This window comes from Pan paniscus, chromosome 2, assembly GCF_029289425.2.
Source record: "Pan paniscus chromosome 2, NHGRI_mPanPan1-v2.0_pri, whole genome shotgun sequence".
NCBI classification, from domain to species: domain Eukaryota; kingdom Metazoa; phylum Chordata; class Mammalia; order Primates; family Hominidae; genus Pan; species Pan paniscus.
Genome location: NC_085926.1, coordinates 11,803,375 through 11,830,866, shown reverse-complemented (window position 1 = coordinate 11,830,866; position 27,492 = coordinate 11,803,375). Strand labels below are relative to the sequence as shown.

At 40.8% G+C, this 27,492-nt stretch overlaps 1 protein-coding gene across 6 annotated transcripts in view; it reads left to right on the top strand.

Annotated features, from left to right (window-relative positions):
• Nucleotides 1-27,492, top strand: part of TAMM41 (TAM41 mitochondrial translocator assembly and maintenance homolog) — a 124,780-nt gene that overhangs the window by 9,916 nt on the left and 87,372 nt on the right. For 4 of the 6 annotated variants that reach the window (XM_034955801.3, XM_055109497.2, XM_003826261.4 and 1 more), the window contains exons 4-6: nucleotides 7,142-7,292; nucleotides 19,508-19,653; nucleotides 27,159-27,324. In XM_034955801.3, coding sequence (XP_034811692.1) covers nucleotides 7,142-7,292; nucleotides 19,508-19,653; nucleotides 27,159-27,324 — 463 coding nt within the window. Of the gene's footprint in view, nucleotides 1-3,852; nucleotides 3,989-7,141; nucleotides 7,293-19,507; nucleotides 19,654-25,942; nucleotides 26,065-27,158; nucleotides 27,325-27,492 lie in introns of those variants that run through there. The other 2 variants (XM_034955802.3, XM_057301598.1) reach the window with 2 other exon arrangements.

Here is a 27,492-nt window from a genome sequence, read left to right as displayed (position 1 = left end):
CTTCACTGTAACTTTTACTTTAATTAAAAACATTTTTTAAAGTCCAGAAATGATAGGCTTACTGAAATTTCATGTCTATACAGATACATTTCTCATTTCTAAGTTGGATGACTAGTAAAGCTCATAATTGAGCAGTTGGAAATTTGTAAATATTTTATTTCCAAGGGTTTTTTTGTTTTGTTTTTTGTTTTGTTTGTTTGTTTTAAATATACAAAAGATGGGCCAGGTACGGTGGCTCACGCCTGTAATCTCAGCACTTTGGGAGGCTGAGGCGGGTGGATCACTTGAGGTCAGGAGTTCGAGACCAGCCTGGCCATCATAGTGAAACCCCAGATCTTCTGAAAATACAAAAATTAGCCAGGCATGGTGGCACACGCCAGTAATCCCAGCCATTCGGGAGGCTGAGGCAGGAGAACCACTTGAACCCGGAAAGTGGAGGTTGCAGTGAGCCGAGATTGCGCTACTGCACTCCAGCCTGGGTGACAAAGCGAGACTCTGTCTCAAAACAAACAAACAAAAATGTAATATATAGCTTGATGGGAAGAATAGTGGACATGAAATTAGAAGCCTTGAGTCATATTCAGTCCTGCCACCTATTAGCTGTTACATAAACTTAGGCATCTTGTTTTATCTTTCTGAACTTCAGTTATCTGTAGAATAAAGGTCCACAAAGGTATTGAAAATTGGAAGCAGGGCTGGGTGCAGTGACTCATGCCTGTAATCCCAGCACTTTGGGAGGCTGAGGCAGACAGATCACTTGAGGCCAGGAGTTCGAGAACAGCCTGAACAACATGGCAAAACCCCATCTCTACTAAAAATACAATAATTAATTGGGCGTTGCGGCATGCACCTGTAATCCCAGCTACTCGGGAGGCTGAGGCAGGAGAATCGCTGGAACTTGGGAGGCAGAGGTGAGCCAAGATCGTGCCGTTGCACTCCGCACTCCAGCCTAGGTGACACAGCGAGACCCAGTCTCAAAAAAAAAAAAAAAAAAAAAAAAAGGAAAAGGAATATTGGAAGCAGAGTAGTACTGCTGGGAAGAACTCAGTGTTTCAGAATCCAACAGATGTAGGGTTAGAATCCCAGCTCTGATGCTTCCTAATGTTGTGACCCTGCACCACTGACAGTCTCCCTAAGCCTCGGGGTGTTTTCATCTGTAGATGAGTCTGATGGCGCTGACCTCAGAGGGTTCTGAAATGCCTGGTACTTAGTAGACACTCAGAAAATGGTCTTTGCCTTCTCTCCGTGCCTTTGCTTATCTCAGTTATTTTGAGATAGAAATGAAATTGAATGTTAAAATGTTGTATTGTTCTTTGTATTATACTTTATGCTTAGAATGTTTCAAAATTTTAAAAAAGGCTTTAGAAACCTGAAATGCCATGAAATCTCAGAATGTAAGCACTGGAAATGACCTCAGGTTTTATCTAACTGTTATATCCTTATAAAACAAAAACAGCAATTCAAGACAAGTAGTAGCACCCATGCTCATTTCATGCAAAACTCTGCATTTCTCAGCTGACTTGGAGAAGGAAATGTTACTGATAGCAATGATTATTTTCTAAGGCTTTTTATGCTTCTAGCACAAGAAAATTAGGGTATCATAAAATCATTTGAAAGTGATGGACATATTTTTTTAATTGAGAATGATAAATGGGCAAATTAACTCTCTCTTCTACCTTGCTCCCAATTTTCAACATGTGGAAATCACTGTTAACCAGAATGATGATTTTTAAACAAACTATCTGTACCTCTAGGTGGCAGCAAATATTAATCAGACTTGAACAAATCTAATGAAAAGAGGGTGGTAGTATCTTGGACAAGAAAGTTGGGTAAATATCTTAAGAAAGAATTATGAGAATATGATTATGAATTCTTTATCTTTATGTGTTTTAAAAGGAATCACATTAAATTATGTTGTCTAAAGCCCCAGAATTGTCTTGCATCTTGCAAATTGAAATAGAATTTCTCAATCACTAGTAATTCAAGTCTTTAAAAGGGATATAGGCCGAGTGCGGTGGCTCATGCCTATAATCCTAGCACTTTGGGAGGCCGAGGTAGGGGGATCACCTGAGGTCAGGAGTTCGAGACCAGCCTGACCAACATGGTGAAACCCCGTCTCTACTAAAAAATGCAAAAATTAGCCGGGCATGGTGGTGCACACCTGTAATCCCAGCTACTAGGGAGGCTGAGGCAGGAGAATCACTTGAACCCAGGAGGTGGAGGTTGCAGTGAGTCAAGATCATGCCACTGCACTCCAAGCTGGGTGACAGAGCAAGACCATGTCTCCAAATATATATATTTGAGTATCTTGCTTAAAAAGATGGACTTTCTGGGAAAAGTTGAGTGTAAATTAAATTTTTATCATACTTTACCATTAACTTACCTCATAATTGATGGAATACCCTATTTTTATTTCCAGTACAACCTTAAGTTTCTGAGTTTACTAATATTTTCCCAAGTAAAAAACCATGGAATTTAAAGTGTTTAATATAGCATTGTGACCAAACTTTTTTTTAAGCCAAGAAACCTCTAAAGTAATAATTAATAGTTATTTCCCTAGTTAACATAATTTTGGATTTTTGTATTTTACATTGTTTTTAGTGTATAAATAATTGTGCTTGAGTTTTTAAGACATTTATATTGACATGCAGTGGTTTTTTTGCCACCTTGTTAAGAGGATTTTGATTTAATGTATTCACTGCAATATATTTTGCCTTTTAGTAACGTAGCTTTATTTTATTTTAATTTTATTTTTGAGACAGAGTGTTGCTTTGTCACCCAGGCTGAAGTGGAGTGGCATGAACACAATTTACTCGACCTCCTGGGCTCAACCAATCCTCCCATCTCAGCCTCCTGAGTAGCCGGAACTATAGGCACGTGCCACGATGCCCAGCTAATTTTTATATTTTTTTGTGAAGATGGGGTTTTGCCATGTTGCCCAGACTGGTCTTGAACTCCTGGGCTGAAGGGATCCACCTGCCTCAACCTCTCAAAGTGCTAGGATTACAGGCATGAGCCCCCATGTCTGGCCTATTTTTTAATAACAGCTTTATTGAGATAAAATTCGCATACCACACAGCTCAACCATTTAAAGAGTACAATTCAATGATTTTTACTATATTCAGAGTTCAACCATCACCATATTGTAGCTTTGTTGATTAATTTTTTGTGTGGTTAGAAAAACCCCCAGTGGTATAAAAGATCCCTAAACTGGGAGTTGGAAAACCTGGCTTACTAGTTTTGGCTCTGCCCTACTATAAGCAAATGTTTGGGCCGCTAGCGTTTGAAATGCACAGATTGAGTCATTCATTTCTATATTCAAAAGACAACTGTTTCTTCTCTGTGTATGCCAAAGGAATTTTAAAAAATGATACCATGTTGCTTGTCCTCGAAGAGCCCAGAGTCCAGCAGGTAGATATTGAGTAAGGTTTCATCCAGCTCTAATGTTCAGCGTTTCTTCTTCATCCTTAAGCAGTGACTGTTTAGAAGAGTTAAACCTCCTGGTCGTTTGGAATGGAAAAGTTCTGGTGGGCGGTTGAGTAATTGAACAGTAGGTAGGGCTGTGGTCTTTGTGATTAAAACTTCACTCTGCAATTCAAGTAGTCTCTTCTTGTGACAGTTTGAGAGGAGCCCACATGTGACTTTCTCTTTTTTCCTGTCTTGAAAGGTACTCACAAATATCTCCTTTGAAAGTCCCTTTAAGCAATGCCCCTTTCTCTCCAGTAAAGATTTTCCTCCCTGGCAGTCGTGCTAATGTTATCTATGCAGTTCAGGTCGGGGCATTCCCAGTAAGATACAAACAGCTATTCACAAATCTGAGCACTTTCTTTTTTTCCCAGGCCTCTCTGGCAGTGTCCCAAGAGTTCACTGGCTTTTCACTCTGAACAACAAATAACAGTGCTGCTGAGACAAGTTCCTAGTTCACCTTTCATTGAAGAACCAGATCAGCACAGTAGCAGAATCTTCCGAACTGACATTTTTCCTTTGAGTAAGGATGCTTTTATTTTCATCCTCTTAACCTTAAATAGCAAACAGACTGCTTTCTTACAGCCTATGTAGAACAGCTTCCTTGGAGAACAAGTGGTATTTTGTTAACTGGGAAAATTTCCCAAAACTTAGTCTTTTCTTTGCATCTTGAATTGTTAGCATCTCAAAATAGCTTCTAATTTCACTGGGCTTCTGTAAAAGCCATCAAAAACAGAGAGGTGAAGAATTATTGAGAAGGATGTGTGACGAGTGGGGATGAAGAACGGGAATGTGGAAGTAGAGAGACATCACAGAGTTGTGGAAAGAGCACTGGGTGAATCCTGGGACTGGATCCCGGTCCAGTTCGCCACTACTTCTCTTGGAGAAATCTTTTAACCCCTTTAACCCCTCCAGGCCTAAGTTTTCTGTCAGTAAGATGAAGCAGTTGCCCTCCTAGATTAATCATTCAGTATGGAATACCGTCATCCCTTGGTGTCCATGGGGATTGGTTTTAGGACCTGCACCCACCCTCAGAATTCACGTCTCTGATATAAAATGGCCTAGTATTAGCATATAACCTATGCACATCCTCCTGTATATTTTAGATCATCTCTGGATGACTGTTAATACCTAATACCGTGCTTACACATCACATCATTCGCCTGCCTTCAACGTAGTAATTGGCATGTGGCAGCAAATTCAACATTGGCTTTTTGGAACTTTGTGGATTTTTTTTTTTTTTTCTGAATGTTTACCATCTGTGATTGGTTGAATCCCATGGGTGCAGAACCCACAGATACGAAGAGCCAACTCTATAAGGTTTAGGAAAGTTATTCAAGGAATAAGCATAGGTGTTTTTATAGGACCTTAAAATTTGTTTTAATCATCTTTCAAGATAAGTTAACCAGAATATAACCCTAAATGAATGCATGAGAATAATTCAGAATATTCAGAGCTGAATTTGCCAAGTAAAAGAATGTGATCCTGATTTTTGTTGTCAACTCATTATGCAACTGTAGGCAAGTCATGTTCCTGGCTGGTCATGGGTTACTCTCTGCAGATGATTGCAGTAATACTAAACTCACCTAAGTGCTGAAAGGCTTAATTAAGGTCCATTAAGTCCTCAGAATTGTAAGGGAGGAGGGGGTGTTATTGAATCAAGTGGCTTACCTACCATATATGATGTTTGTATGTTACAAATACTCCCTTAGAAAAAAGTAGGGAAAAAAGGTAAAAGAATTCAGATTCTGAAGCCTGATTTATAAAATAATAGTTATATGTTTTATAATACTGTTTTTTACAATTAGAAGAGAAGAAGCTATGCCTTGGAATACTGCAGCATTCTCCTCTTTCCTTGCTTTCTAATATTTATTTTGGAGTTTCTCATAGTGTGTCTTTTATGTGCTATCTTAATTTTGTCAGAAATTAATCTGTATTTGACAAATAAAAGGCAACTTATGCCCTGTTTTCTAGAATAGGTAGAAAATGTGTCGATAGTACCAAAAGATTTGGAGATGGTAGATATATTTTAGACATATGAGAGTCCTTATTAGGGACTTCTAGACCCTTTACTTTGTATAGAAAGTCAATCAGAAACAGTATGATGTTTTTAAAAGATCATAGTATGAGTGTAAATTGGTATAACCACTCTGAAGAGCAATTTGACAGTGCTAAGTATGCACCTTAGAGCAGTAATTCTCAAAATGTGGTCCCTGGGCATTGCTTAAGAACTTGTTAGAAATGTACATTTTTCAGCCCTCACCGAGGCCTCCTGAAACAGAACTCTGGGAGTTGCATCCGATAATACACGTTTTAACGAGTTCTCCAGGTGAAGCTAATGCTAGCTAAAGATGAGAACCCCTGGCCCAGAGAAGCTCTTGCCTTGTGCACTGAGAAGCACACACAAGGAAGCTCATTTCACTGAAGGGTTTGTGTGCAGTAACTTACTTGATCTTTCTAGCAGCCTTATGAGCTTGATTCTGTTATTTACTCCATTTTACTGATAAGGAATTATGCCCATAGTCACAGAGCTAGTAAGAGATGGAGTTGGCATTTGAACACATTTCTTAACTGCAGTGCAATCTTTAAAAGTAAGAATCTCAGAACAGACTGGAGCTCTTAGTATTTTTTTTTTTTTTTTTTTTTTTTTTTTTTGAGACAGGGCCTCAACTGTGTCTTTCAGGCTGGAGTGTAGTGTCATGATCATGGCTCACTGCAACCCACTGCAGCCTCAACCACCTGGACTGAAGCTGTATTCCTACCTCAACCTCCTGAGTATCTGGGACCACACATGTGCATCACTGTGCCTGGCTAGGTGTTTGTTTTTTTTGTTTTTGTTTTTGTTTTATAGAGATGGGGTCTCACTATGTTGCCCAGGCTGGTCTCATGATCCCCCTGCTTTGGCCTCCCAAAGTGCTGAGATTACAGATGTGAGCCACCACACCCAGTCACTCTTTGTATTTTAATGGATTTGCAGAAAGTCTCAGATGGAAGCTTCTACTCTGTATTGAGGAGAAAAATTCTTTCTGAGCGAAGCAGTTGCTAGTATTCTAGGCACTTTACATTTATTATTATAGTCAATCTTTGTGACGATTCTTTGATGCAAATCATTTGCCCAAACTCACATAGCTAGTAAGTACCTGGACTTGAGCCCATACCTATCTCTAAAACCCATTCTTTTTCTACTGTAGCTAGTTTTCTTTCATTTTTCCTTAGTCAAGTTCAAAATCGATGTATCTAGAAAGTGCAAAATAGAGCATGAACTTCCTATGTTAGATATGGTCCAAGATTACAGATGAGGTCTAAATAAAGAGGTAAAATGCCTCTGTCGACTAAAAAATTAAGTGACGACAGTGAGATTATAAAATTTAAAAATATTAAAGTTTCCAAAGGACTTTTGCTCTTTTTCTAAACCTATGCTGCATTTCCTCATTTAAGAAGAATATTTGTTTTCTTTGGCATTTTGATCCTTTCCCGTGTCATGATTTCTTTGACCTTGGCATAAAACAAGGAGATTCTGGGATTACTTATTAGAGGAACAATTTTGTGTCACCTGAACCAGTATTCCAAGATCTTCAGTGGGAAGAGTTTGAGATAGTTCCAGTGCATGTGTAACCCATGCTTGAGCAATACTCCACTTCTGGAATTTTTCTTCCCAATGTTCTGCTTCTTTCAGGTGAAAATTATCTCAATGAACGAGGATCTCACTCTTAGATCAGCCCTGGATAGAAATCTGAAGAGTGCTGTGAGCGCTGCTTTCCTCATGCTCCCCGAAAGCTTTTCTGAAGAAGACCTCTTCATAGAGATTGCCGGTCTCTCCTATTCAGGTTAGTATGGTTGCTGCCCAGATGTTCTACAAGGGAGAGATTTATATTTGAAGACTGTGGATATCCTGTTCTCACTCGGCCCTGGAGCTGCTACAGTCTTAGTTGTAAATCACGTCACCTCTTGAGTGGTTCCTGCACTAACCTCGTGATTTGCCTCCCTACCTCCTGGGTCCCCTCTCCACATCTCCATGCTTATTGTCCCAGGGTAATTTTGTTGTTTTTGTTAATTTTTATTTTGAAGTAATTTCAAACTTACAGAAAAGTTTCAAGAATAATACAGAAAACTCCCTATGCCCTTTTCCCAGATTCGCCAATTTTAACATTGCACCATATTTGTTTTCTCATTGTTTCTGTATCAGTGGTTTTCAAACTTTAGCCTGTGTCTGAACAACTAGGAAGTCTCAGGTTAAAACACAGACTCGTGGGCCCTACCCCAGACAGTTGATTTAATAGGTTTGAGGTAGGGCCCAATAATTTTTATTTTTAGAAACAAGTTCCCAAGTGATGCTGATGCCCCTCCAGGGATCCCACTTTGAGAACCACTGTTTTCTCTGTATGTGTAAACATACTATATATATATTTATTTTCTAAACTGTTTGAGAGTAGGTCACACATATTATGTCCCAAACTGAGTCAACTGAGAGGGTAGAGCCCCTGGCCACTCACCCTCGCTGCAACCAGAGGAGCCCCCATCTATCTGTTTACTATAGTAAGGTTCCGTTTAAGATTTCATTTACAAAACAAGTGCTCTGCCACTTTTTAAAAAGTTTGAAAACCACCATCTTAAAAAAAAATCATCTTTCCCGATTTTTGAGTATGAGTCAAAGAACTTTATGCTCAGAACATTGGAAAAGCAGTTTACTTAGTCTCCAAATCCCAGTACAGACAGGTAAGATTTCATGGAAATTTAATGCTGTAAGAGACCTTAGAGGTTTTGTTCTTCCATCTTCCCAAAATTCATCTACCATGACTACGGCTGTATTTGCAACACTGTAGAGAAAGGCGTTGAAGCAACCTTGGTCTCTGGGTGCTTCCAGCTTCACCTGGCAGCCTCCCTGCCATCCAACAAAAGACATAGGGGCAAAGAGTGGCGTGGCCCTGTGCTGGAATGAGCAGGTCACACGCACACTGTGTGAGCAAAGGAAGTCACTTTATTAGAGTGATTACCTTTCCATACTCCCCTGTGAAAAATGATGGAACAGAAGCCTTTTATGAAAGCTGACTTGGTGGGAGAAGATGCAGGACTGATCTCTACTCTGCCCCTACCACTACCAGTCCTCCATTTCTTCCCTTCTAGTCAACATCTTCGTAGCATTGGATGGATTCTGGGAGTTCCTTCTAAATTCTGAATATTACTCAGGAAATTTACCAAATGACATAGCTGCTTTCACCTCTTTGAAGACTTTTAATTTAGCCTTCAAGCTGCTACCAAGTTTAGCTGATTTTTGCTGGAACTAGAAGAGAGTGATGAAGGTAGAAAATGACATAGGTTCTGTAGGTAGATCTCTTTCATAGGTATGAGACCTACCCCAGGCAAAGTGTTGAAAGGCACATTTTCCTCCTGACTTTTGTAGGCTTCTGAGAACCCAGTGTCCTAGAATTGATTGGTTTCTATCCCTTGGCAAACCACCCAAATCTCCCAAGCCCTGAGAATATGCCAAAATTCATATTGTCTACTAATCTCATTTTTATTTATAACTTTGCATTGTCCATCTTTTTCCAGTTGTGAGATTATATATGGTCCCTAATCTGTGAAGTTCAGTATTTTTCCTGGGAGTGGGCAGGTAAAGGAACAGAAAAACCATGTCTGTCCATGTTGTTGGACAAGTTCCTGCCAGTAATTACTTAGGCAGAGGCGAGATTGGTATTATTTGTAGCAATAACAATCCTTTACATTTTATATAGTATTTTAGGATTACTTTGACTGCCCTGAGGTCAGTATTATTATAAATTATGGGTGAGAAGAGAGTAGGTGGAGGATGAGAGGCTGCAAACTGGGAAGGAGAAAGCTTTATCTTTTTTTATTTTTTATTTTTATTATTTTTCCTCCACCCCCCCTCCTTTTTTTTCTCTCTTTTCTGTTTTAAGACAGCTTTCTAACCCAGCCAGCTGTGGTGGCCCTGTAATCCCAGCAATTTGAGAGGCCAAGGCAGGCAGATCACTTGAGGTCAGGAGTTCAAGACCAGCCTGGCCAACATGGCAAAACTCCATCTCTACTAAAATACAAAAATTAGTCAGGCGTGGTGGTGCATGCCTGTAATCCCAGCTACTTGCGAGGTTGAGGCAGGAGAATCGCTTGAACCGGCAAGGTGGAGGTTGCAGTGAGCCAAGATCATGCCAGTGCACTCCAGCCTGGATGACACAGTGAGACTGTGTCTTGTGTCTCAAAAAAAAGAAAAGAAAAGAAAAGAAAGCAAGCAAGCTTTCTAACTCTTTAGTTTTTCTTAGAAGTCAGCATTTAAATGAACAGGAAAGGAGCAACAAATGCATTTTAAAGAGTCACCTTGAACTTTGTTATGTCAGTACAGCTATTAAAATGACTAATTTTAGGCAATGGTCCTTGGTTTAATATTTATCAAGCAAATCAGCATTCCATACCCTAAAGAACTGCAGATGGAATTTCTGCTCTAAGGAGCTTCACATTAATAACATGCAGTCACAGTGAGTCAGTGGTAGACTTGAAAAACAACACGTGTGAAAAAGGCAAGAAGGGTGTGAAAGAACATGATGTGTTTAGGAGGAAAGCAGTAGATTGATGTGACTGAAGTCTGTGGCTTAATGGTAGGGAAAATAGCCTTTATTTTTGGGTGCCAAGGACTACTCTCAATACTTTAAATTTGGTAACTAGTTTAATCCTCACATTAACCTTTTGATTTGGGTGCTGTATCATTGCCCCATTTTACAGATGAGAAAACTGAGGCCCAGAATGGTTCCCTGTCTAAGGTCACTCATCTGGTGCATGATGGACTAGTTTGAATACCAGCTTTCTAAAGGTATTTGAACCTTTCTTTTTTTTGTTGTTTTATTTGTTTTTCATTATTTTATTTCCTGAAACACAAGCTTGAACCTTTCTGAGCCCCCAGTTTTCTTATTTGTGAAACAAATAACTATCTCACAAAGAAATTTTCAATGAGATAATACATATAATAGCTTCCAACATCTTTTTTTTTATTATTTATTTATTTTTATTTTGAGAGACAAGGTCTCACTCTGTCGCCCAAGCTAGAGTGCAGTGGGGAGATCATAGCTCACTGCAGCCTCAACCTCCCGGGCCCAAGCAACCCTCCCACCTCAGACTCCCAAGTAGCTGGGACCACAGGCACACGCCACCACGGCTGGCTAATTTCATTTGTGTAGCGACAGGGGCTCGCTATGTGCCTCTGCTGGTCTCGAATTCCTGAGCTCAAACAATCCTCCCACCTCGGCGTCCCCGAGTGCTGGGATTATAGGTGTGGGCCACTGCGCCTGGCTGCCTCCAGCATCTTATCTCATTAGTAGTCAGTGTTCAGAAAATGATTGCTGTTATTATTATTTTTATGTATTATTGTTGGTCACATGGGTTTTCCTCAGGTTGAGAAACTGTTATTTGCTCAATCATCCAGTGATTGATGGACACTTATATTAGTTCCATTTCTCACTGTTTTATTAGCAACACTGCTGTGAATCACTTTGTACAGATTACTTTCGTTGGGAAAGGGGCAAAGGAGGCACTGACTTCCTTGGATGTGTTCTCCAAAGTGGAATTATGTTGTCAGCTATAAAAATTATAAAACTTGTTACATATTGACAAATAATGCCTGTCAAAATTTGCAGGGTGCTGTGGCTCACACCTGTAATCCCAACTTCCAGGCTGCAGTGAACTATGATCACACCACTGCACTCCAGCCTGGGCAACAGAGCCAGACCCTGTTTCTTAAATTAAAAAAAAAAAAAAATTAGCTGAGTACTTAGATCAGATGGATTGAAACATGACAGCCCCATTTCATCTGGCCGGTTAAGGTCCTCATGGAATGAAAAACACCTTCGGGCACTCTCCTATGAGAGAGAGAATGGGTTTCTTTAATTGCCAGATTGTCTGAACACAGCCTCAGCTACTTCTAGGAATAAGACGAAGCAGTGAGGAAGTTGCCAGTTGAGTGATTCTTGGGGAAAAAAATTAGCATTCAGTGCCAGCTCTCCAAAGTGTGGATTCTGGAGTGGAAGCTAGTAAGATTTATTCTGTGGTGATGAAGCCATCTGAAACCTTACAAGCAGTGTGGTTGTATCAGCATACGGGAGCTGACTGCCTCAGGACTTTGGAAGCCTGCTTCTCTGTGCCTCAGCCGGAATTCAGGGTACTCAGTAGTCACTTGCTAGTTTCTGAGAACACAGCACTCCTGAAGGGATAGAAAGCATGAACAATACCCAAACTTTTTAGACTAGTACTGTGTGTCAGGTATTGTAACATTCATTCAGTCCCTGAAATTTACGAACTAGTTATTGCTCCCCTTTTTCATTTGAGGATACTGACGCCCAGATAAGTTAAGTGGCTTGCCCTGGGTCACATAGCTTGTAAATGCCGAGCTAGCATTTGAACCCAGGCAGTCTTCTTCCTGGAATGCTTGCTCTTAACACTTTACTGTTCTATGAAAGGTCTTTGGTGGTGGGCGTCACTCCTGGTTCACACTTGGGTCACTCCTTCCCCAGGACCCACTGGGTCACACCTCCCCTCCCCTCACCCACCCCAGTGGGCCTCAGTTCTGGCTTATCATGGAGGCCTTCCCTGATCGCTACTGCAACTCCACCACTCCCTATGTCTTTCCCTGTTTTTGTTTTCCCCATAGCACTTTCCACAGTCGGCTACACTGTATCTTATTGTTGGTTGGCTGGCTGATCTTTGATCTTTGTTCCACCACTGAGGATGTGGAGGGAAGGAATTGTTGTCTTGTTTTGCTCCTTCTGTTTGGATGCTTCCAATAGTATGTGACATGTACTAGGTGCTCAGTAAATATTTGATGAGTGGATTATATTGCTTCCTTCCTGAACCAATATAGTGAACCTGAGTCCTCCCTACTACTTCCTACTTTTGTATTTTCTAATGTATAGAAAAGGAAGGCCAGGCATGGTGGCTTACGCCTGTAATCCCAGCACTTTGGGAGGTGGAGGTGGATGGATAACTCGAGGTCAGGAGTTCGAGACCAACCTGGCCCACATGATGAAACCCCATCTCTACTAAAAATACAGAAATTAGCCGGGCAGGCGAAGGTTGCAGTGAGCTGAGATGGTGCCACTGCACTCCAGCCTGACAACAGAGCGAGACTCTGTCACAAAAAAAAAAAAAAAAAAAATTAGCTGGGCATGGTGGCACACACCTGTAGTCCCAGCTACTAGGGAGGCTGAGGCAGGAGAATTGCTTGAACCCAGGAAGCAGAGGTTGCAGTGAGCTGAGATCATGCCGCTGCACTCTAGCCTGGGTGACAGAGTGAGACTCTGTCTAAAAAAAAAAGTGAAAAGGCAGCTAACAAAATGGAAGAAAATATTTACAAATCATGTATCTGATGAGGGCCTAGTATCCAGAATATATAAAGAATTTTTAAAATACAATGGATAGGCCAGGCGCAGTGGCTCACGCCTGTAATCCCAACACTTTGGGAGGCTGAGGCTGGTGGATCACTTGAGGTCAGGAGTTCAAGACCAGTCTGGCCAACATGGTGAAACCCTGTCTCTACTGAAAATACAAAAAATTAGTTGGGCGTGGTCATGTGCACCTGTAATCCCAGTTACTTGGGAAGCTGAGGCAGGAGAATAGCTTGAACCCAGGAAGCAGAGGTTGCAGTGAGCTGAGATCATGCCACTGCACTCTAGCCTGGGTGACAGAGTGAGACTCTGTCTAAAAAAAAAAAAAAAAAAAAAAAAAAAGTAAAAAGGCAGCTAACAAAATGGAAGAAAATATTTACAAATCATGCATCTGATAAGGGACTAGTATCCAGAATATATAAAGAATTTTAAAAACACAATGGAAAGGCCAGGCGCAGTGGCTCACGCCTGTAATCCCAACACTTTGGGAGTCCAAGGCTGGTGGATCACTTGAGGTCAGGGGTTCAAGACCAGTCTGGCCAACATGGTGAAACCCTGTCTCTACTGAAAATACAAAAAATTAGTTGGGCGTGGTGGTGTGCACCTGTAATCCCAGTTACTTGGGAAGCTGAGGCAGGAGAATAGCTTGACCCCAGGAGGCGGAGGTTGCAGTGAGCCAAGATCATGCCACTGCACTCCAGCCTGGGCAACAGAGCAGGACTCTGTCTCAAAAAAAAAACAAAACAACAACAACAACAACAAAACAATGAAAAGACAATCCAGTTTAAAAACAAGAGAAGGATTTGAATAGCCATTTCTTCAGAAAAGGTATTCAAATGGCCAGTAAGCACATGAAAAGTTGTTAAACATCATAGGTATTAGGGAAATGGAAACATCAATACAAATCACAGAGATGCCATTCTATACCTGCTACAATGGCTGTGATAAAAAAGAAAGGCAAGAACAAGTGTTGAGAATGTGGAGAAATTGGGACCCTCGTACATTGCTGATTAGATTGTAAAGTGGTACAGCTGCTTTGGAAAAAAGCTTGGCAGTTCCTCCAAATGTTAAACGTAGCTACCATATGACCCAGCAGTTCTACTCCTATATATCTACCTATGAGAAATGAAACATATGTCCACACAAAAATTCGTACGTAGCAGCATTATTCATAATGAATCGCCCAAAAGTGGAAACAGCACAAATGTTCATCAACTGAGAAATGGATAAATAAAATTGGTGCATCTGTACGATGGAATATTATTTAACCATAAGCAGGAGTGAAGTACTGATAAATGCTACAGTGTGATGACCCTTGAAAACATTTTGCTAAGGTCGTAAAAATAACTCCAGATAGTGTATAATTCAATGTGTATTAAATGTCCAGAATAGGCAAATCTGTGGCAAGAAAGTAGATTAGATCCAACCTGGATCTCCATTGTCTAGCACAGCTCCTGGTACTTTGTAGCCAGCCAAATATTCACTGAACCAAAATGACAGCAATGTTTCAATTCAGGCTGGGGATGGGGAATGAAGGGAGATGGGGAGTGATCACTTAGGAGTATGGGGTTTCTTGCAGGGAGGCTGGAATATTCTAGTATTAGATTGGAGAGATGATTGTACAACTCTGTAAACAGAATTAAAAATACTGAATTATTTACTTTAAATGGATGAATTACATGGTATGTGAATTATATCTGAAAAACAGTCATGAAAATGAATATTATTTTGCCATATCAATATCCAGTTTGGGCTGCAGTCCTTAAACACTACCACATAAAAAACTGCACTGAAATGATCTTTTTTTCATACCGTTTGCTGCCTGAGGTAGAGCCTATATCTGGACAGGCTGAGTATCCCTTATCTGAAATACTTGGGGCCAGAAGTATTTTAGATTTTGGAATTTTTCAGATTTTGGTATGTTTGCACATATATAATGAGATATCTTGGGGACGGCCCAGGTCTAAACACGAAGTTCATTTATGTTTCATATACGCCTCATACACATCACCTGAAAGTGATTTTATATGATATTTTTAATAATATGTGCGACTCACTGCATGAGGTCAGGTGTGGAATTTTCCACTTGTGGTGTCCTGCCAGTGCTCAAAAGGTTTCCAGGTTTGGGGGTATTTTGCATTTTCGGTGTTCAGATTAGGGTTGCCCAACCTGGATCTCCATTGCCTAGCACAGCTCCTGGTACTTTGTAGCCACTCAGATATTCACTGAACTGAAATGACAGCAGTCTTGCAATTCGTTTAAAGGGAGAAAAGTTAGACGGTAATTATTATCTCCAAGACCCAGCGCTTCCTCTACCCTCCATCCTTCGACTATGCTATATACATATCATAAGTAGTATCTGCTTTACTACTTACAAAGCATTCTGTAATACCTTAACTCTGGGTTCCCCAACCCTTGGGAACCCTGTTAGGAACCAGGACGCACAGCGGGAGGTGAGTGGTGGGCGAGCTTCATTTGTATTGACAGCCAATCTCCATCACTTGCATTCCTGCCTGAGCTCCGCCTCCTGTCAGATCAGCAGCTGCGTTGGATTCTTATAGGAGCGCAATACCTATTTGAACTGCATATATGAGGAATCTAGGTTGCAGGCTTTTTATGAGAATCAAATGCCTGATCTGTCACTGTCTTCCATCACCCCCAGAGGGACTGTCTAGTTGCAGGAAAATAATCTCAGGGCTCCCACTGATTCTACATTATGGTGAGTTGTATAATTCTTTCATTATATATTACAATGTAATAATAACAAATAAAGTGCACAACACATGTAATGTGCTTGAATCATCCTGAAACCACTGTCCCCTGGACCCACATCCATGGAAAAATTGTCTTCCACAAAACCTCTTCCTGGTGCCAGAAAGTTTAGGGACTGCTGCCCTAACTCCTTAAATCTGAAAGCAACTTTGTAAGGTTAGTGTGATTAAGCCATTTTACAGTGAAGGACTCAGAAGGTTTAAGTAACTTGACCTCAGTCACCCTGGGACATTGCCAGACTTGAAAGCCAGGGCCTTGCCGCTGTACTGTGCAGCCCTTCACATCTGCATACTTGTAATGAGGTCCCTGACTGCTGGCTGCATGCCTGAATCACAGGGAAGGCCACCTACAGGTGGCTTGCAGGCCTTGGAGTTTGTATCATTTCAAGGTCAAGGAGAAATCCTTTTGGATGCCTATTGTACTGGCAGTTCTAGAGGCATAAAATAAAGTCAGCAGTCAGTTTTAATCCATTGCTGTTGTTTTGTTGAAAACAAATCTCCCAAGGTAAGAAAAATTGATTGTTATGATCAGATGCTGGTTCGTGCTGTGCCCATGATGTTATTCATTTTGTTCTGAAGAAATGAGTCATAAGCCCATTTGCTTCCTATCCCCTGTGGTTGAGCTAGTTCAGCTGCACACCAGTGAGAGAAATTCAGTTCTGCACACATTTATTGATGTATGTGTTCCCTGTGCCAGGCAGTGCACAAGGAGCTAAGGATGCAGACATAAATAAGCCCCGGTCCTTGTTCTCCGAGAGCCTGGAGTGTTTTCTAGGTCCTTTAATCATGGCATGCAATTGTTCTTTTAGGGGGAAGATTTGGATTGTAGAACATAATCCTTGATATTTTAAAATGGTAAATCCTTCTCTCAGAAACTGACTGTCTAAAATTGAGGAACTTTTTGTTTGTGGAATGTACAGAAAGAAGGAATGACACAAATATTTAGAATTCAACAGTTTTAGAAACTGATCTTTCACTTCAGGGCCAGCCTTGTTAGAGTCAGAATTTGATGACATTTCATCTCTTCAAAGATTAATGGAGTCCATTTTTATACATGTAAGGATTTACACAGTTGGAAGTTAACTCAGCCACCACTCCATTCACATTTGTCAAGTCATCATCTGTGTATCCCATAAATTTGTTTTAAAATGCTAGAAAGTAATATGCCAGCATTATAGAAGTGAAGGAAATGGAGGGAAATTATAGAGTAAAATCATCACCTAAAATTTCACTACCCTAATACCGAGAGGCAGTTGGACCTGGGGCATGTTGTCTTTGCACCTCCATCTCCTCATCTGTAAAATTAAGAATAATAGTACTTATTTTATGGAGCTTTGCCGTGACCAAATGAGATAGCAAATTAAAGCACACTTGCAAAAACCCACAATAAATGTATTTTATTAGAGCAAAAATAAGCATTTTTATATAGTCTCTTTGTCTTGTTTTTCTCATTTTTTATGAAGTTTTTTTTTGTTTTGGTATGCTTAAAAAAAAAATTACATAGAGACAGAGTCTCGCTATGTTGCCCAGGCTGGTCTCGAACTCCTGAGCTCAAACATTCCCCCGGCCCTGGCCTCACACAAAGTGCTAGGACTGTAGATGTGAGCCACCATGCCCAGCCTGTTATACTTTTGTATCTCTTTGTTTCTTACTGCATATTTATTAAATGATCACTTTCCATCTTGTTGTGTGTGATTACTGTCTGTGATAGTAACCGTATGCCATCATAGTGCATTCTTTCCCCTGTTGTTGGACATTTGGGATGCTTTCAATATTATAAGTAGTGCTTCAGTGAGCAATTTTATATATGTAGTATATTTTTACTTCCTGGAAACCTTATGCAAGTTTCTTAATCACTGTCTTTGTTCCCTTGTGTATGAATGGGGATAGAATCCTATCTACCTGAGAGGAGAGCTGTGTGTATTAAATGAAGCAATACCACAACACACTTGGCACAGTGGCTGGTATTTACCAGATGCTCGGTAAACGTTACCTGTGTGTTTCTGTCTTACTCTGTGTTTCTGGCTTATTTCTTTAAGCTTGCTCCAGAGATGGGGTTTCTTGCTTCATCGCTTTCCAGAAGAATTTTAGCAGTTTATGCAGTCAACAGCAATATGTGAAAGGACTGATTTCTCAACCTCCTCATTAGCAGTGATCCCAGGTTTTAACTATCTAACTCTCTTTCCCTTCAAAATAATAGTGAAAAAAACAAGTTCATCCATATTTGAGCAGATTTTTAGGACTGGGACTCGCTTCTGCTCACTCACCTGAACAGTCAGACCCCCTGTACACCAAGGTCAGGTTCCAGAGGCTCTTTAGAAGTCTTTTTTTTTTTTTTTTTGACGGAGTCTCGCTTTGTCACCCAGGCTGGAGTGCAGTGGCGCGATCTCTGCTCACTGCACGTTCTGCCTCCTGGGTTCACGCCATTCTCCTGCCTCAGCCTCCCAAGTAGCTGGGACTACAGGCGCCTGCCACCACGTCTGGCTAATTTTTTTGTATTTTTTAGTAGAGACGGAATTTCACTGTGTTAGCCAGGATGGTCTGGATCTCCTGACCTTGTGATCTGCCCACCTCGGCTTCCCAAAGTGCTGGGATTACACCGCGCCCAGCCTGGAAGTCTGTTTTTCTAAGCTTGCAGTCCCCAGTTGCATTCCACCAAATTGTAGTGTAAGTTGGTCCTTTGAAGCTTAAAACCTAGCATATTTTATTCCTTACTCAATGAAGTACATATTGTTGGTCTTCCTTGTATTTTTACTTTTTCTAAAGCAAGCCAACAGTTTGCACTAGGAAAATCCATTGTGGCAAATAATGACCTCTGTGATCCCTTCCCCTCTCCAGAAAAAAGAAATTGGCGAGGGTAACCATATGTCCTGGTTTGCTCAGTTTATACTTGTCCTAGTGTAATTATTTATAGCGATCGCTTCACCCTCAGAAGTGACCTAGTTTGGATGATAAATTATATTGTCATCCTAGCCCCAGGGGATTCCTCAGCAGCTGGGTTATCTGCCTACACTTGCCACCTCTCTACTCCCCCTGACAACTTGCTGTCTCTCCAACAAAGGATTCAGCCACATTGCTTTCACCATGCTTGACTCAGAAGGTTCTGCGTGTGTCCAGCCTCTTCTGATTTCACATTAGCCCAGTAGGCACGCACTTAAGTGTGTCCACTTTCCCATTCCTTTCTCCTCCATCTTGCCGATGGTTGTCAGTGGCATTGGCAGGGCACTTTTCATTTGATTCAGAAATGCTTTTGTCTTTCAGAATTAGGTGTTTTTCAGCTCAATTCATCCCATAGGCAAATGTAACATTCCTCATTTCTCATCACTTGCAATTTAAAAAGTTATATCTGTTTTCAATTTCATCTTAAATGCAAACCTCCTCTTACAGAACTTTTAAGCCTTATTTTGCCTTTGTAAATTATGATAAGATTATATTCATCAAGTGCCTCAAAAGCCCTCATAAACAGACAGGTCAACGATGAGGAAGCAATGGCAAGGACAAGTCTACAGTGATGGTGCACAGCTCCTATCTCCTTCATTGGCCACAGGCAGAATTTGGCCCATAAGACAAGACTTTGTAGGTACAGAAGCTTCTGCATTGGAAAAGCTAAAACAAGTTAGCTACTCGCTTGTGATTACCTTGTGTAACTAGGTAACTATAATTTAACTGGCATAAAGGGCTTTGTGATTTGAGAGACCCTCTTTTCCTCCAAACAAGTGCTCACATTTCTTGGGATAAAGTGTCCACGTTTTGAGGAGGAAAAACAAGTGTTTTGATGAGGGATCCTGCCAGAGTGAACCCGTGCAGTATCAGTGTGGGGAGTGTCGTTCATAGGTCAAGAGTGTGGATTCTTAATGGAAGATGTGTTTATCTCTTTGTTTTAACTAGGTGACTTTCGGATGGTGGTTGGAGAAGATAAAACAAAAGTGTTGAATATTGTGAAGCCCAATATAGCCCACTTTCGAGAGCTCTATGGCAGCATACTACAGGAAAATCCTCAAGTGGTGTATAAAAGCCAGCAAGGCTGGCTGGAGGTAACTTTATGTGGAAAATAGCTTGTATTGTTTCTAAGACAAAGGCTATTTGCAGGAAGAAAGTCAGGGGTAGAACAGCATGACTGGTGTGAGAACATTTATAGTTTAAAAAGTAAGTACTGTATGTAAACATAGGCTTCTGTGTATCTGGAATAATGCTAAAAGGTAACAGACTAGTAATAAGAGGCTGCCTTTGGAGAAGGGAACTAGGGGCAGAAGTGGGAGAGGGACTTGTTTTGACCACGTATATCTTTTTTGCCATTGGAAATTATTACCATGTCTATCAATTACCAATCAAAACAAGTGAAAATAAACTTTTAGATCACTCTCATTCCATCCCCAGACCCATTTAGCTCCCCAGAGGTAACTGTACTGACAGTTTGGTGTCTGGTTGTTGTTGTTTTTTTTCTTTTTTGTGGGGGACAGGGTCTGACTCTGTTGCCCAGGCTAGAGTGCGTGGCACGATCTCGGCTTACTGCAGCCTCAACACCCCCCAGCCTGGGATCAAGCCATCCTCCCACCTCAGCCTCCTGAGTAGCTGGGACTACAGGTGCATGCCACCACGCCTGGCCAATTTTTGTATTTTTTTTGTAGAGACAGGGTTTTGCCATGTTGCACAGGCTGGTCTCAAACTCTTGAACTCAAGCAGTCTGCCCGCCCCAGCGTCCAAAAGTACTGGGATTATAGGGATGAGCCACTGCACCCAGCCTGCTGTCTGTTCTTCCGGATCTTTTCACGTGTACTTTTGTATATGTTTGTATGCATATATGAAGAGGTTTGGTTTTGTTATACATTAATGGGCTCATACATATTCAAAATTCTCTTCTTTCCCCACTTGTTATGTTTATTACGTCTGGGAATTTTTCTTTTTGATATATCAAATAAAACTTTCTTATCAAGGTGTTGTTTCAATTAATATTAAGTGTTTGTTTGAAAATAAAAACCCGGCCGGGCCACAGGTTTTTTTTTTTTTTTCCTTTAATGTAAAGAACACTGCACTTTTCTTCATTTATGCTCTTCTCCATCCACATAATAGGGGCAACTAACATTGTAATGAGTAATAGATTAATGGAATTTCTAGAGCTAAAAAGGGAATTTTAAAAAATAGGAATCATTTTAAAACAAGAAAAGAATAGAGAGTGACATATGAAATGCGAGAATACCCACCACTCAGTTTAACAGATTTTGCCACATTTGGTTCAGGTTGAGGTTTTTTGTTTTATGCATGTACATGATTTAAAAGCCAAATGATACCTCAAGTTTATAACAAAAAGAGCAGTTCCGTGCTGCGTACGTTCCCACATTCTCAGCCCTGCTTACCAGAGGCAGCTGCTTTCGTCTCTATAGCTGATTCTTCTGATATTCACCTCCATGTTCTAAATAATATGCTTTGACTGTTATTTCTTGATTTTTTTTTCAATCTTACACTTTATTTTTGCCATCCTGGAAGAAGGGGATTTTTTTTACCGTCTTACACTACCCCAACAATTCTTATACCAGTACACACACTCACACACACGCACTTAGCACACACATTCTCTTCCCCTTCTACCTCACGGCCTCATGCTTCACATAAAGTTACTTCATATTTTTTGGTTAGGTTAATATTCAATGTTTATTTTATTGTGACAGCCTTTTCTTTATTGATGAGCTGTGGCATTATGAAGTTCCTTTTCCTGTACAACTTTGTTTCTCCTGGAGTTAATAGTTGTCTTATTTTTTCAGTTGCTTAGGCCAGTCATCCTCAAACTCTTGACAGATCCGTAAAACTCTTCCCATTATAGACAGATTTACTGGGTGTTTTCTGTTTCTTGTTTTTCATAGGAATGTTTTTCCTGGAGCCCCCTGCCCTGTTCCTTTCTCAACTGGTTGTTTTCTAGCTCACTGCACAGCCGCACTCCTCCACCTTCCCTTCATTATCACCCTGAGAATTCCGTTTGCCTCCCCTGTGCTAGTTTTTGGTTTTGTGGGTCTTGCATTTTCCTCTTCCATGGTTTACACTCTGATATTAGTGAAGTTTGTCTTTTATTACCTTCTTAAAGGGTGTGAGGGAGGCAAGTTTTTGCGACTATATACCTCTGAAAATTCTACCCTCCCTTCGATAGATAGTATTGGCTAGACATCAAATTCTAGGGTGGAGATAATTTTCCCTCTTTATTTATATCTGTTTTCCATTCATTATTCAGTCACTTGGTGGGCTCTTTCTTTCTTTCTTTTCTTTCTTTCTCTTTTTTGACAGGGCCTTGCTCAGTTGCCCTGGCTAGAGTGCAGTGGCGTAATCCCAGCTCACTGCGACCTCAAACTCCCAAGCTCAAGTGACTCTCCCACCTCAACCTCCTGAGTAACTGGGACTACAGGCACGCGCCACCACGCCCGGCTGGTTTTTGTGTTTTTAGTAGAAACAGTTTCACCCTATTGCCCAGGCTGGTCTCAAACTCCTGGGCTCAAGCCATCCTCCCACCTTGGTCTTCCAAAGTATTGGGTTAACTGGTGTGAGCCACAGCGCCCAGCCTCAGTGGGCCTTTTCTATCTGGAATTTTATAAGCTTCAATTCTAAGGAATTTTTTTTATTATTTCTGTAATTATTTCTTCATACCCATTTTCTTAGTTTGTTCTTCCTGGGATTCCTGTTAGGTGGTTGCTAGACCTCCTGGTTTAACCTTTTTTCCTTTCTCTCTCTCTCTCTCTCTCTCGTCTCTTTGTTTATTAAATTTAGCTTTATGGGAGAATATTTCTGATTGGTTTTCTAACACTTCTATTGAATTTTTAATTTTCCCAAAATGTTCTTTCTTATAGCTTCCTCTTCTTGTATTATGGATGCATTATTTTCTCCTAATCTCTTTAATGATCTTTATTATAACTTTTGAAGATTTTGTCTTGTTCTCTCACATTGTTTTCTTTCTCTTAGTTCCTCTTGTCTGTTTTTACTCTAGTCTGTTATATTAGAAGCTTTTTTCAAATGTCTGAGTTTCCTTCCTGGCCTGATTTTTAAATTAATTAATGAATTAATCAATTTGAGAGGGGATTTCACTCTGTCACCTAGGCTACAGTGCAGTGGCATGATCATAGCTCACTGCAGCCTTGAACTCTTACGCTCAAGTGATCCTCTCACCTCAGCCCCTTGGGGAGCTGCGACTACAGGCCCATGCCACTATGCCCAGCTGATTTTTTTATGTGTGTGTGTGTGTGTGTGTGTGTATACACAGGTGTGTGTGTGTGTATATGTATATATACATATATACATATACACACATATATACATATATACACACATATATACACATATATACATATATATACATATACACATATATATATACATATATATACATATACACATATATATATACATACACACACACACACACACACACACACATATTTGTACCCATATGATCTGAGACATTAAATTTTTTTTTGTAGACACAGGGTCCCACTTTGTTGCCCTGGCTGGTCTCGAACTCCTAGGCTCAAGCGATCCTCCCGCCTTGGCCTCCCAAAGTACTGGGATTACAGGCAAGAGCCACCGTGCCTGGCTCTGGCCTGTTTTTAAAGAATGAGGCACTAAAATACAGGCTGGAAGTTCTTTGTGATATATCAGGCTTGTCAACTGGTGGGCTTGACTATAGGATTATGAGGCAAAGACCTAGCTATTTTGTTTTGTTTTGTTTTTTTGAGATGGAGTCTCTCTTTGTTGCCCAGGCTGGAGTGCAGTGGCGCAATCTCGGCTCACTGCAACCTCCGCCTCCCAAGTTCAAGCGATTCTTGTGCCTCAGCCTCCCAAATAGCTGGAACTACAGGCATGCACCATCATACCCAGCTAATTTTTGTATTTTTAGTAGAGACGAGGTTTCACCATATTGGCCAAGCTAGTCTTGAACTCCTGACCTCAAGTGATCTGCCCACTTCAGCCTCCCAAAGTGCTGGGATTACTGGTGTGAGCCACTGCACCTGGCCAAGGACCTAGCTGTTTTATTGGAGGATCTCAAATATCAGTGGCTGTAGAATTTCTCCAGAGATCTTCTATTCTCTGGCTAGAGGACAGGGAAGTATAATATGTCTGTCTACCAACTTTCTAGAAACTGAGCAAGGGAAAAGGGCTAGGAATTTTCTCTAACTATAAAGATAAAGGTATCCAGAATCCTCCCTGTGGCCTATAAAAGCCTGCATGATCTAGTTTCGCATCAGTTTCTTTTCCCGGGAAACTTACAAGAATAAGACTGGGGGACTGAGCTACAGCTCCCAGTGCTGTATCTGGCCTTGAGGCTGCAACTGAGACTCATCTTCTCCCACCTCTGTTACTCATCCAGATTCCCTTCACCCTCATCTATCACTTCTGCTTATCTAGACAGGGTGGCCCAGACCCTCATCTCGGAGGAGTCTGGAGGACCCTGGCCACCGCACTTGTCCACTAACCATCAAAATTGGGCAAGGGGTACTCTAAGAGATGTGTATCAGCACCCCAGCTCCTGATGACCAGGGCCGATTGCTTCTGCCAGTGTAGTGACTCATTGCCTTGTCTGCTGGACTTACGGCATGGGATTCTAAATTAATTGGGTGGCAGTCGTAACTTAATGGGATGCTTACTGTGTCCTCTGGTGGAAGCATCCCTTCTCTGGGAACTGGGACCTCTAGACCCACAGATCTAGAGCTGTAATGATAGGAAGCAAAGTGTTCCCCAGTGGGTCCCTGGGAATGATGATAAGCAAGGTCACTTCTCTTTCTACCCTTGGTCCCCAGGCCCATGTCTTCTGCCAGTTGGGAATATAGTACAGTGTAATGGTGATTGATTCAGGATGTGTAGCACAGCTCATCCTCGCAGGACAGTGTCTTCAGGCTGTGCCACTGCTCTGAGTTGACACATAAAATTATCTGCCTTACCCTTGCATCTTTTAGGTCTACAGGTGGTGCTCATCTCTGCCATTCGTCCTGGGATATGGTTTTATTTTTTCTTTACTCTTTTGGCCAGGGGGAGAGAATGGCAGCTTCATGCCTTTAATCCCAGCACTTTGGGAGGCTGAGGTGGGTGGATCACTTGAGGCCAGGAGTTCAAAACTAGCCTGGCCAACATGGTGAAACCCCATCTCTACTAAAAATACAAAAATTAGCCAGGCATGGTGGTGTGCGCCTGTAATCCCAGCTACTCGGGAGGCTGAGGCATGAGAATCACTTGAGCCTAGGGAGATGGAGGTTGCAGCGAGCTGAGATCGCGCCACTGCACTCCAGCCTGAGCAACAGAGCGAGACTCTGTCTCAAAAATAATAATAACAAAATATTAGCTTTATTGATGAATACCTCATACACCATAAAAGCTAGTGTTTATAATATAGTCACAGAGCTGCACAGCCATCACCATAATGTAATTTTAGAATATTTCTGTCACTCCATACCCTTTAGCAGTCCCCAGCTCTCCCCTCACCCAGGCAACCACTAATCCACTTCTGTCTCTGTAGATTTGTCTGTTCTGGACAGTTCATATGAATGGAATCATATAAAGTTTTTTCCTTATCTGCTTTTTACTTAAGTTGACATATAATAATTGTATCCATGTCTGCTTTTAAAATGCAATTTGACTTTCACAGTTTAGCTGAATGCTTTCACTTTCGTTATTTTAATGAGAGTTAGTGTAAGGAAAATGAGAATTTACCAGATTTTTAAATCATGTCACCTGGTATTTTATCTTTACACACATGCTTTCAAGTGAAAATTCCAGTGCATTATTTTCCTCAAGAGAAAGCAGTGGCAGATACTACTTTCTAATTTTTTTATATGTCACTCAAGCCATTGGAAGCTTCATAGGTAAAGCATAACTTAAATATAAGTTTATTCTAACTAATCCCAATATGTGGCCTCAAAACATAAGTCCATAAATGTCATTTCTAAGATTATTTTACATAAATACTCAAATTTGTTGTCATTTTTGTAGCCAAAGCTAAGCAGAGGATGGGGCCTGTGAATTTAGAACCATCCTAGTGATAAATATCAAATATTTAGATAAAAACCTAAATATTTACCCCTCTAGCTTTATGGAGCCATTAAATAATAACCTTTTTCTCCTTCTCTTCATAGATTTTATAGACAAAACTAGAAAATTCAGGTATTTGGTATATACTTTTTTGTTTTTTTTGATACCATCTTGGTCTTGTCACCCAGGCTGTAGTGCAGTGGCACAATCACCACTCATCGTAGCCTCAACTTCCCAGGCTCAAGTGATCCTCCCACCTCAGCCTCCCAAGTAGACAGAACTGTAGGCTTGCACCACCATGTCTGGCTTTTTTTTTTTTCATAGAGCTGGATATCTCACCCTTTTGCTAGGGCTGATGTTGAATTTTTGGGCTCAAGCAATTCTCCTGCCTCAGCCTCCCAAACTGCTGTGATTACAGGTGTGAACCTGTGCTCCCGGCCCATTTGGTATGTACTTAATAAATATTTATTCAATTTAAAAAATGGTAGAATGAGTGGATTCTAATTATTAAGAAAGTTCGTCCTATCTGTAAACTCTTAAGCCTAAAATGTAATACATTCATGTGATTTTTTCTTACTCTTCTCTTAGTTGAAGTTAAAACCTAAATATTTGTTAAAAGGATACAAGACAGATTCTTCCTTGGGAAATAATGTGATGAGCTGTTGAGGGCAGTGTTACTGGTTCTGCACTTGGCAGGAAATCAATGTTTACAAGATTTTTTAAAATTCATTCCACGAGGCACAGTGTATGAAACTGGGAGTTAGGAAAGCTAGGTCTGGCCTCAGCTCTGTGGCTAACTTTTGATTCAAGGGTTTCTGAGTAAAGTCTGACACATAGTTTTACATGTTTTATTTATACATTTGTCTTCAGCACCTTAATATGTTTTAGAATACTTTGGGAACCGAAGCCGCTGGCATAGTAGCTTTAGGACAACTAAGTTGTATTGATTCAGTTACTCATTTCCTTATTGTTTTTTGAGTACCTACTGTGTGCTGGGGATTAAAAGTAAGTAAGATTAGTTTCTATCATCAGTGTATTCCTACAGTTGGTGAAATACAGCATACTAAAAGGCCCTACGGGCAGGAGACACAATTCAGATCCCACTCACTCTCATTGGTGATGTGATCAGGGCACGCCAGTCTCCCTGTGTTTGAAATGGGAGGGGTCATCTCAGTGCCTGGATTTGACGCGGCCTCCAGGAGTGTCAACTGCAGCACCACTTCCTTTGACTGCTGGATTTAAGACAAATATAAATTTTAAAACCAAAAGTCAGAAATTGATCCTTGAGAGTGGCTTCTATTCTTTTCTCAGGTAGAAATGGAATATTATAGGACAAGAATTGTCCTTTTTGAAGGGACTTAGACTCCTGAACACTTACCCATTCCGTTTCAGAAAAAGAGAGTTTCCTTAGCTTGCTGCCTCGCCAGGGGTGTGGGTGCATGTATGTTTGTGTGATTTTTAAAGAGAAGCCCTGAGTCTTTGAGTATTTGTAGGATTTAAAGCACTTCCATAGACGTCGTCTTTTTTTCCCTCCCTTCAGATAGATAAAAGCCCAGAAGGACAGTTCACTCAGCTGATGACATTGCCCAAAACCTTACAGCAACAGATAAATCATATTATGGACCCTCCTGGAAAAAACAGAGATGTGGAAGAAACTTTATTCCAAGTGGCTCATGATCCCGACTGTGGAGATGTGGTGCGACTAGGTACGTTCATGAATTTGATGCTGAGGAAGTGCCAGCCATGGGGAAAAGCAGACTTTGTTTGTGATTGGAATGTATTATTTCTTCCTTTTTGTTTAGCGAGATAGAGAGATTGCCTCTCAGAAGAAGAGAGCGCTAAAAATTTGAGGGTTTTCTAAATCTGCATTTTTA